A 12,134-nucleotide genomic window follows, 5' to 3' on the forward strand; every position below is an offset into this window, starting at 1 on the left:
ATTTAGGAGAACATCTCAAAGTTAGCGACAGAATATTTTTCTACTAAAAATAAATAAATGTAAGGCGCGATAACCTCCGAAGAGATTTTAGGCTGAGCTTCTCTTCCAATTTGCGTCGTGCTCCTTTTTAATGTCTCCTACAATTTGGCGGGACGGGACCTACTTGTTTTATGCAGACTTCAAACGGCATTTGCAAGGCAGATGACTTTTCACTGAGAGCGCTTTTCATAGCAGAAATACACTCGGAAAGCTTACCAAACACTGCCGAGGGGCAAACCCGCTTGGTATGCGGAGCACGCTACCATCACACCGCGGTGACCGTCTACTAGCTGAACTTTTAAACAAGAAACGCTGATTTTTTTACTAACCCATTCACAATCCAAATTGACAGTGTTGATTGATTAAGTACTACCGAAAACATTGATTCTGGAAATAGATCATGTTCTTTTCTTCTCACGTAGGCGTCTCCTTGACCCAACGCCAGAGATGGGGTTAGTGCATTAATGCACCAGCTTCACACTAGTGGTAACGTAAAAAATATCAGCTTCATTCAGCTCTAGAGGTAGTGGCGCTGAAGAATGTTTTACTGCAATAAATGTTTTTAAATGTAGTGGAGAAGGCAGCGCTATCACTATAGTGATCAAAAAATTGTGCGCACCTAAAAATTTTCCAATATAGTGTAATGCTAATGTAGGTGTAATGCAATCAAAATTTATTTTATTTAAGTGTTATCGTATATTTCTCGCGCTCACAGGTTATGAAATATAGCCAAACATGCGTTTTTCCTGCGCAAGATGCTGTCGCAAGCGACTGTCAGTGCAGTGGTAGGGTTAAATCGATTACATTGAACACAATTTTATTGTTATCGAAACATTATTCTCTTCAGCCAGGGATGCTTACATCAAAAGCAAGCTACCCGATATTGCGTTGCATGCGGTGGTCAATAACATAGAGAAGACCCGAGATAATAGGAAAATGCACTAAGTGTTTTCCTGGATATTGGCTTTCAACAAAGGGTTTCATGCATAAATATGATCTTAAGTCAAAATCTAAGCTCGGTGTCTGAGCATATATATGTACATTTCCTTAGTATAAATACGTCATTCTTAAATAAAAACCTTGAAACCTTTTCACGGCTGCTCACAGTACCTCCTAAATTGGTATGTTGATTTTACCGACTAGCAAAGCCTTGAAAAATTAGCAAGTTATGAATTTTTATTTTTGTTTAATTGTTTTTCTTGAGAACTAACTGCCAACTTGTTCCGTATGATTAATTTGTTGGTAATAATAATAATAAGAGAAACATAAGAAAAATGCATATTATGCATTTTTTCTTAAATTTTTGCACTGTAATAAACATTTTTTTGTTATAAATATTTTTTATTTATGGCAAAAAAATTATTATTAATAAAAAAAAAAAAAAAAAACCATAAAAACACACTTTTACACAAAAACACACCTTGATTTTTGAATGCACTGAGAGGAAAAATAAACGTGAAACTGTTATTGATATTAGAAAAAAATTACAGAGCTTGCACACCATGATGGTTACTAGGACATGTTTCTGAATTTCTACATTATCTATCTTTTTGGGAGCTTAGGTTTGAACTGGAAATTTCCTGCATTCGTACTGGTGTAAAGGCCTCTATCCACTCAGCGATATGAATGCCCCCTGCACGGTGTAACCCCATTTAATTTGTTGCGTACCTCCCACAAATTGTCATCCTTCCAGCAGCTCCTTGCAGCGGGACTACTCCATATTCCCTTGTTCCGGAAAGGTATCGAACCCAATCCGGGCCCGTCTCCTGACCCCGGTCCTGAGAAATTGTTTTGCTGCATCTGCCGGAAAAGAATATTTTTAGGACGGTCATACTCTTGTCAGTGTGTCTCGTGTAAGTTATGGTTGCATCGGAGAGGTTGTTCTGGGCTAGACCCCAAAACCAGACGTCCACGTAACTTCTATAAATCTTTTGTGGCTCTTTGCTGTTCACGCCCTAGGGCGTCCCGTAGTTTGCGCCTTAGCCCTCTTAGTCCCTACCTCCCTTTGCACCGTTTCCCAGCACAGAATATATCGCAAACGTTACTTACTCGCAGAGTGACGACGTCTCCCCCTATGCACTTCAGAATTCTGCAGTTAAACTGTTATGGATTAACTGGAAAGATAACGGAGATAGTCGATTTCATGAAGCGGCACAACATCCGCATTGCTGCGATTTAAGAGACTAAAATCACAGCAAGATATGTATTGCAGACCTGTTCTGGGTATAATGTCCACAGAAAAGATCGCGTTTATCATACACCACATTGTGCAATATCATATATTTGATCCCGACATCTACCGCAGGGACAGTGTCTTAGAACGTCAAGGATTATCTTTCCGTTAGGGCGATGCAAACCTAGAAATCATCAACATCTACATCCCTCCTGTCACATGTTGCCCCAGTGGATACCGCCCTGATATCAACGGCGTACTCACTGGAAACAATCGCATTATCTTAGGGGATTTCAATGCCCATCACAATCTATGGCATTCAAACTTGCGGGTGGACAGTAAGGGTGAGATGTTAGCGGAATAAATAGAAGAAACGACGTTCTGAACAATAAACGGAGACGCCCCCCCACACGTATGGTAGGAAGCTGTCACAGTTCGCCGGATATTTCAATAGTGAGCGCAGAACTCGTAAACTGCGTCAACTGGCAACCGATGGTAACATTGGCATCCGACCACCTGCCTATACTTATTTCGCTCGAGCGTTCCGCCGACTTCATCGTCGCAGAAAAACACACTTTCAATAACTTTAAAAAAGGAAAGTGGGACGAATACAAATTCTTTACAGACGACCGCTTTGATGCCCTCCCTATGCCAACTGATGCCCGCCAAGGGGAGCGTGCTTTCCGCAAGGCCATTGAATCCGCCTCGGCTCGTTTCATTTCCGCCGGTAGGATTCCCGAAATTCGGCCCCACTTCCCGGCAGAGGCCGCAAGTTTAGCGAGAGAACCTGACCTTATAAGACAGCTCGATCCCGGCGACCCCCAAATAAGGGATATAAACCAACGTATCAGATTGCTTGTGGATGAACACAAGAGGGCGAAATGAGAGGAGCACCTAAGCGGTTGTAACCTCTCTGCCGGTGTAGGTAAACTTTGGTCCACTGTAAAGTCCCTATCGAATGCGACTAGGCACAATGACAAAGTTTCCATCGCCTTTGGCGGCAAAGTGCTGTCGGATGCGAAAAAATGCGCGAGCGCTTTCTGCCGACAATATATAATGCATCCTACGGTCGACAAAAATAGACGGAGGGCCAACAGACACGCACATAAACATAAGTTCAGCGCGTCACCAATTACCATCACCGCCAAAGAGGTTGGGGATGCCATCGGTCATGCTAAACCTTCCCAGACGGCATAGCCATGCCGATGCTTAAAAGCCTAGGGAACGAGGGTTTAAAATATTTAGCACATGTCTTCAACCTATCTCTTTCCACCTTTGTCATACCCGAAAAATGGAAATTGGAAAAGGGGGTCCCGCTACTAAAGCCTGGGAAACCAGCTAACATAGGAGAGTCATATCGCCCGATACCTCTCCTATCGCCAGTAGCCAAAACGCTTGAAGCCATTTTGCTCCCTTACTTCAAAGCAAATTTGCAGCTAGCCTGTCATCAGCATGGCTTTAGAACACTCCATAGCACCACCACCGCGCTGAATGCCATTAGCACCCAAATAAATTGTGGTTTAAATCAGAAGCCCCACCATAGAACAGTACTCGTAGCGCTAGACCTATCAAAAGCTTTTGATACGGTCAACCATGGCACGTTAGTGCAAGACTTGAAGGGTCTACCCTGCCCCCATGTGGGTGGTGGCAGGCATCGGTGCAATTCAGAAACGAAACATCAAAGCCAAGAAGAATTAAACAAGGGGTGCAACAGGGTGGTGTCCTTCCCCACTGTTGTTTAATTTTTTCATATCAAAACTACCTTCGCCACCGGAAGGAGTTACTATCGTTTCTTACGCCGATGACTGCACAATAATGGCCATAGGCCCGGGCCCACAGATCGATGAGCTTTGCAACAAAATAAGCGGCTACCTCCCTGATCTCTCCACTTTTTTTCGCCTCGCGAAACCAGGCATTATCACCGACTAAATCATCCGCGATCTTATTTACAACTTCGACGTCCCAAATGTCGACCATTTTGAACATCCACGTCGATGGCACTACGCTACCGACTGTCCTACACCCCAAAATCTTGGGTGTGACGTTTTATCAGGATCTACATTTTGGTGAGCACGCAGCCGCAATTATTCCGAAAGTCCAGAGCCATAATAAAATTCTCAAATCCCTTGCTGGCAGTACTTGGGGAAAAGACAAAGAAACGCTCATTACCACATACAAAGCAATTGGCCAGCCGTTTACGTGCTACGCGTCCCCTATATGGTATCCAAGCCTAAAAACCCACCCACTGAAAGAAGCTACAGGCCTGCCAAAATACTGCGCTCATAACCGCCACGGGCTGTCTTATGTCCCCAGAACACCATCTACATAATGAGGCGAGAATACTCCCCATCAGGGAGAGAAATGAGATGCTAACCAAACAGTTCCTGTTGAATATCCAGAAACCTGGGCATCCCAACAGACATCTGATTGATGAGCCAACACCGCCTAGGGGCTTAAGGAGTCATCTTCGTAAGCATTTTGAGGAAATACGGCACCTGAGAACTCAGCCGTTTGAAGCAAAAAACACAAGCAGGTCCTTGGTGAACTCCACAAACATGCGTCGAACCTTTATGCCGGGAATCGCCCGGTGAATCCAGTACTCAGGGAACAGTGCCCAAAACTTGCGGAAGAGGAACGCATACTCACCAGGGAAACGCGAGTCACTCTGGCTCAACTTCGTTCTGGATACTGTAACAGGTTAAGCTCTTACATATCCAGAATCAACCCCGACATACAAAATGTATGCCCCGCTTGCAATGTGTCCCCACATGACACAAACCATCTTTTAATTGTAATGTGGAACCAACGCCTCTAACACCCCTTTCAATATGGTCCACCCCTGTCGAAACAGCAAGTTTCCTTGGACTCCCGTTATAGGATATTGATGACAATCTGTGATCGGTCGCAGCCATTAGGTGGGGCGAAACATTGGTACAACAACAACAACAACAATGCCCCCTGCACGCTTTGTAATTTTTACCTAGCTTTTATTAGCTTGGGTTTTATGTATGTATGGCGAAGGGAACTGCGAAAGGCACAGATGAGCTACACTGTATCTATAAAGCCCAAAGAACAGCGCTAAAAAATGCTATAAAAAAGATCAAGAAAGCGTACTTCAAGGAACTAAAGGAGAGTGCCGGCGTTGCTCCTTGGGGATTGGCTTACAGAACGGTGATAGCTGAAATTAAAGGGCAGAAATCCAATAACCAATACTAGTGAGAGGACTCTTCGAAACACTTTTTCCGAGACAAGACTACTGGTCCTACCAAAGCGAGGACCTCGAAGGTGGTGAAATCCCACGAATAACAGAGCAGAATGAATTGTGAAATTGAGCAGTTGGATTGTCAAACAGTCAGTTTGGATTTCGAAAATGAAGATCCACGATAAATGCAATACAAACAGTTGACAATGTATCCCGTGAAGCCGTAACCGGAGGTCAAAATAAAAGGAAGCTGTGTGCACGGACTACTTTGGATATTCGGAATACTTTTAACACCGCTAACTGGACGAAGATAATGACCAGCTCAGAACTCCTCTGGCGGTGTCCCCAGGCATCTGTTCTAGGGCCAACGCTATGGAATGCGATTTATGACGGTGTGCTACAAATCGACCTTACGGAGACACACAAATTGTTAGCTATGCAGATGATACTCTCGTTGTAATATTGGCTAAGAAAATATATCTGCTCCCAGCGTTATGTAATGACGCCGTGAGAAAAATAAAGGAATGACTGACGCGCATGGGACTGGATGTGGCTAACAATAACACAGAAATGGTTTTGGTGACCTCAAAGCGGACTGTGGATGAGTTAGTCCTAACCAAAGGAGATTGTTAAATAAAGTCAAAGCGTTTGTTGAAATATTTAGAAGTAAACATTGATTCAAAACATACTTTTAGGGAGCATTTCACCGCGGCGGGAGGTAAAGTCTTTATAGTTAGTGGAGCCCTTACGCGAATGATACCCAACATCAGAGGCCCAGGCAAAGCTATCCGTGCCCCTGCGGGTTACGGGGCTTAGAATATATCCGCGGTAGGTATGCCTGTCGTAAGAGGCGATTAAATACCAAATGTATTCAAGTGGTTGTGTGGCGCAACCCTCTCAAAGGGTTGCCAGCGCAATATATAGCTTCTTCAACCCAATTGTCAACATCACCTACCCGTGGTGAATCCTGTTTAATTAACAGCCGAGGCTGTGGCGACCCCGAACTCCTGATGTATCTAGAGGGTGGGGGGGGGGGGGGGGGGTTGGTATGGCCTAGAAGTTTACATGAGGTCATACCAAATCGCTCCCGAGATGGTCGGGCTATTACCTTTATGGTGCTTGTTACCGGAACGTACCGGATCTGCATTCGGCAAAGGACCACCAAGACCTTCGGGGAGTGTCCTTATCGCTGCAACAACAACAAAAACAACAACAAGCTACCCGTCAGCTATTACCCGCCATCACTAGCTCGATAATATTAAATACAGCCCCAGTATGGCACGGACCTAAAATGACCCACCAAAAAGAGATACTAGCAGCCTACCGTATTACTACTATACGAAAACTCATACTGGAAAAAGTTGCAAGCCTGTCAAAATGCTGCAATCAAAACTGCCACGGGATGACTCCTTATGACCCCCGAACACTACCTACATAGTTGGACCAAGGAGCTCAACACTAAAAAGCACGACGAAAAGCTGAAGAGGCAGTATTTGCTAAACTGTCAAAAACCAGGACATCCTAGCAAACAACTTCTTGATCTAGCCCCGTGAAGGTGCGGCGGTTAAGAGAACATCTCCATAAGCACTATGACGAGATCCGGCTACCACCTCACGCAGACATTTAGCGGGCACGGCGGTTTCAAGGATTATCTACATTACCGAAGGATAGGTGAGAGGATTCTTTCTGTGAGAGAAGCAGTGATGCCTCAATCGTATGTATGTAAGTAACGGAATCTTTGAGCATAATTTTCACGAACTTTCAGAAGTTTGATTAATTTGAAACTTCGCACGTATTAAGGGACCGATGACAATGCAATAATTTTATCGTGGGGTGGCATAAGCTGAAGGGGCATTAAGTCAATTGACCTTATGAGCACTTCAAATGGTCATGAGTTTAACGTTTCAAGGACTGACGACAATGAAATAATTTATTGGTGAGTTGACATAAGATCAACGGATATAACGTCAGTTAACCGGATGACCACTTCAAAGGGGTGATAAGGCCAATTTACCTTATGGCCATTTGAATGGTCATAAAGTCAATTGGCCACTTAAACTGGCCATATGGCTAATTGTCTTAAGGGCCCTTCAAAATTTGATGTAGTGACCATTTATGACACTTCCATTTGACCATGTTCATTTTGAGAAAATGACCATTACCATACTTTTACTGAAGTGAGACGAACACAGAAGCAAACAAACGGGATCAATTTTATGTTAATTTCAATACCTTTTTACTCGATTTCCCTCTGGATTCAAATAAGAATATAAGAAAATTAGCGTGAATTTTTTTATTCCAAACTTTCTTTAGACGAAAACTTCAATTTGTCAAAGTCCTTCACGTACAAGCAAACAAACGAAATACATCAAACTAAAAGATTTTAATTAAATAATAGTTAAAAAAAATTAAAACCCACGCTTTTATAGCTAACCGAAATAAAAATTAAAAAATAATTTTTAATAATAAAGATTTTATATTGCATTAGTAGAAGGTGAAATAATTTCCATAAATAATTTACTCGAAATAAAATTTCCTATAATCAAATTTAAGAGTATTAACAGAATAATCAATTTCACAGTAAAATGCGTGCGAAAACGGATATTGCCCAAATTTTATTTGCTAAATGTTGGCAATTTACTTTCGTTTTCCAACAGACGTCCCACTAATAAATAATGCCAAAGCGTGTGAAACAGCGGGAAGTAATGGAATGGGTTGCGATATAAATGAATACAAAATTTTAACAAGGGCTTGGGCCACGCACTGCTTTATCAACTTCGAGTCAGTGATATAATAGAAACGCTTCTGATCCCAACTGACCAGCGGGTTAGCTTGACGCCATTTTTGATGTCAGTCATTTTTGCCTAATGACACCCGAGCATAAGTTTATTAAACTGAAATATACGGACAACAAATCTGCACTTTTCAAAATTTGTCTTTTTATAAAAGCGCAACCATGGCTCAACTATATGGTTGGCTCATCTCTACAACAAAAAACATACCTTTGTTAAGATTGTCAAAATTTGCGTGTTGGTATTGGGCGAATGGAATGCAGAGAAAACATAGAACTTTGCAATTCTTGTGTGTTGTGGGAAAATAATGCGCTGAATTAAGTGCACTTACTAAAAAATAACTTAAAAAATTTACCAACACGGCAGTAAATAATTGTTAATGTGTTGCTTAAATTTTGCGTTTGCCTTCTCCTTTTGACAATCCCTAAGCCAGTGAAATGAAAAAAATTAAATCAGCTGATGAGATGAGCCACCCATATAATTGAGCCATGTGCGCAACCAAGTAATTTATTAAGCAAGAAAGAAAAAACGTACGGCATTCTTCGACGTTAAACTGCCGGGCAATGTCGTGCTCACACGTATTTGTTGTCGGCTTCGCGTTGATGAAAATCAAAATTTTTAGATTTTTTCGCTTGACAGCTGGTCTATTTGATCGTGGCCGACGTCGTTGACAAGCATTAATGTGCTAGTTTTGTGAGAACGTGCAATGAGCAACTTCGCGGAAGAAAAATCTTTTACGTTGCAGTTTATTGAAACCTACGAATGCAAAGGTCGGATGGAAAAAAAAATTGCCAAAAATCAGGTAATTTTCTTAGTGGCTTAAGATTAGCATCTTATTATATTAAAATTGAATAAGCTTCACAACTGCATATCGAAAAAATTCTTAGAAGAAAGTTGAAAAATTTTTATGAAAATTCGCAAAATTTACAAGCAATAAAAAATCGTCATCCGATGACATGTTTACGCCTGCACGCTACGAATTTTCAATAAAAATGGCGCTTGATGCTTTCTGCTTGTGTGGTGGCCGGGCAAGCGACAATCACCCCAAACGCACGCAACTACACGTTGCTATGGTAACCATCAAGCAAATTTTGTGCGTTGCCCGGCAGCTTTAAGCATTAGTGGTAATTTTTGTTGTTCTCTCTATGTACTTTCGCAAAAATTTAATCTTTGTAATTTTCGTCGGAACAAAAAAAATCTAAGACCTGTATTAAAGTTTTGATCAGGACTGTACCTACGAGAAGTTTTAGAACAATCTTCTCTTATTGGAGTGTTTACCTGTTTAAGTATTCCCACCAATAATTCGTCAACATTATGTTGAATTCCACTTGACGTTTCAATAAATTTAGCATCGTGAGAACCAGCCAGAGCTTTGCCATCTACATATATATGCGTAGTAATACGAAACGGAAAGAAGAGTTAAATGTTAACAATAGCACCGACATTGAAAGTATACTTACATATATGTATTTTTAAAACTGTTTCATAATAATAGTATAAAGTTGTTCATTTATAGCAAAAATTTTGGTTTACAATGGAAGCCCCTTTTTAATCGTAAGTCACTTAGAAGTTAAGCAACAAAACTCTTGTAATTGTATCTGCTTTCATTTTTATACAGAAGTGATGTGCCAAATAAAAGAGGAATTTTGCACTGTGAAACAATTTGAGGGTCTGTCTTGGGGAAAGCTGCAAAATTATCGACATACAACAGACAGTATCGCTATTTTATTTGAGTCCCCAGCGTAAGAGGTGACTAAAATCCACAGACCCAAAAGTTCCAAGAGTAAAAAAGTCGTTTCCGAAGTACACTCAGGGAAAAAACATTGCAAAATCAATGAAAATGTGCTTAATCAACCAAAAACGTATGTATTTAAAAGTGATGTAAACATGCAAATTTTTATTTTAAAAATGTGCATTGTAACATTGTAAAATCAAGTAAAAACATATTTGATTTAAAAATTTTCCATTGTTATTTTAAACACTGTACACTTTTCATTCAAAAGCTTTAATTTTTAATTTAACAATTTTAATTTTTGATTCAAGCATACTTTTAGTTAATTTAAATAACAAACGTGTTTGAAATAAAAATTTTCATATTTAATTCAAATATGATTGATATGAAATTAAATACCTACATTGTTGAAATAAAAATGCGTTTTTTGTTTTAATAATGAAACATTTTATTTTTTTTATTCACCATTATTCATATATTCGCCTTTTTTAAGCTGTGTAAACAAACATTTTTAGGGCTTTTGTTATAATATAAGTTATAGCATAAAAATTAACTAATTTATGAAGAAAGTACAACTTAGAAATAAGAAACTAAATTATGAATAAAGTTAAACTTAGAAATAATAAAGCTTTTAACACATATAGGATAGCATATAATATAAATATTATTATTTTGATGCAAAAATTATTTAATTTTAAACAACTCAAGATTATTAGCAGAACATAGATAACAATTGCTTTTATAAGTTCATTTATAATGTATTTCGGGTAAAAGTATTACAGCTTTACGGTTAAAAGTATTACATATTCTGTGTATATTCCATAAAAAAAGTGTTGCAAAAAAACCCAAGAATTTTCGCATGCCTGGGGATATTTTAGAAAAGGGTTTGAAACATGCTGAAGTAGCTATCTAAGCACTCAAGAAAGGATTGAAATGTATACAATGTTTAATCAAAGTATATAAAAAATCGGATCGGACCACTATAGCATATATCCTCCATCAACCGATTTTTCAGAAAAAGAGGATTTTTGTCATATCATCCTCAATTTAACAGTTTGAAGCTACAAACTTCACCATATACTTTCGTATATTGCACATATTGTTGTCTAAAAAAATTTATGAGATCGGTTGTATATATAGTATATATCCCCCACAACCGATTGTTCAGATAACTTTCGTAATAACTGCCCTATTTTAAGAGATAGAGGCTTCAAATTTCAACGAATGCTTACGTATATAGCATGTATTGTTGTCTGAAAAAACCATAAAGCTGGTGGTATATATAGTATATATATGGTGGTATATATAGTATATATATATATTTTCAGCCCCATTTTAACATCTAGAAGCTTCAAATTTCATCAAATGCTTACGTTTATCAAAGTTATCGATAAGTAAAGATGATGCAGGCGCAAACTTCGGTGGAAAGCAGCGGAGCGTAACAAATTTCTAGTAGGTCACTTTCACCACACCAAAAGCTTTAACTCAATTTTTAACATAATTTAAGAACAGAAATACACTGATTGGAGTTTTAGAGAGAAAAAGTTAAATTCTGAACACATTACCTGAATAAAAAGTGTACAAATAATTATTAAATAACAAATACAGACAGTGGTAGTTAACAAATTCTGCTGTGGTAAGTGGTGAATGTGACCTACTAGAAGTTTTGTGAAGCTTGTTTCACATGATTTTTCGTCCCTGCAACATCTTTACTTTTCGATAATCTTTGCGTGTATAGCATATATTGATGTCTGAAAAAATCATTGCGATCGGTGTTATACATAATATATATCTCATACAACCGATTGTTCAGATAAGAAACTTTGCGCAATTTCTGTCCCGTTTTAACAGCTAGAAGCTTCAAATTTCAACAAATTCTTACGTATATAGCATATATTGTTGTCTGAAAAAATCATAGAGATCGGTGGTATATATGTTATATACCCCATATAAGCTGTCATTTTTGCCCCTTTTTTACGGCTAGAAGCTTCAAAATTCATCAAATTTCATCAAATAGTTACGTTTACGTCATATATTTTTGAAGTACGTGATTCGTAGTGATAGTTTTTACACGCAGACCACAAAAAACCTGAAACTTTGCATCCTCACACGAAGTGCCTACCTATTTTTTATTTTATATTTATCTTAAAAATCGTTTAGGTATGTACATCTGTTCACTATATATTTCTTATCGTA

The 12,134-nt window shown here is 39.2% G+C and overlaps 1 protein-coding gene across 16 annotated transcripts in view; it reads right to left on the reverse strand.

Moving 5' to 3' along the window:
- Positions 1–12,134, reverse strand: part of Rgk2 (Rad, Gem/Kir family member 2) — a 694,072-nt gene that overhangs the window by 24,260 nt on the left and 657,678 nt on the right. For 14 of the 16 annotated variants that reach the window (XM_067772880.1, XM_067772873.1, XM_067772876.1 and 11 more), the window contains one exon: positions 9,485–9,585. The exons of the other annotated variants lie outside the window; for them this stretch is intronic. In XM_067772880.1, coding sequence (XP_067628981.1) covers positions 9,485–9,585 — 101 coding nt within the window. The remainder of the gene's footprint in view (positions 1–9,484; positions 9,586–12,134) is intronic. 16 annotated transcript variants of the gene reach the window in all.

The sequence above is a fragment of the Eurosta solidaginis genome, chromosome 3 (assembly GCF_040869045.1).
Source record: "Eurosta solidaginis isolate ZX-2024a chromosome 3, ASM4086904v1, whole genome shotgun sequence".
In the NCBI taxonomy this organism is placed as follows: Eukaryota; Metazoa; Arthropoda; class Insecta; order Diptera; family Tephritidae; genus Eurosta; species Eurosta solidaginis.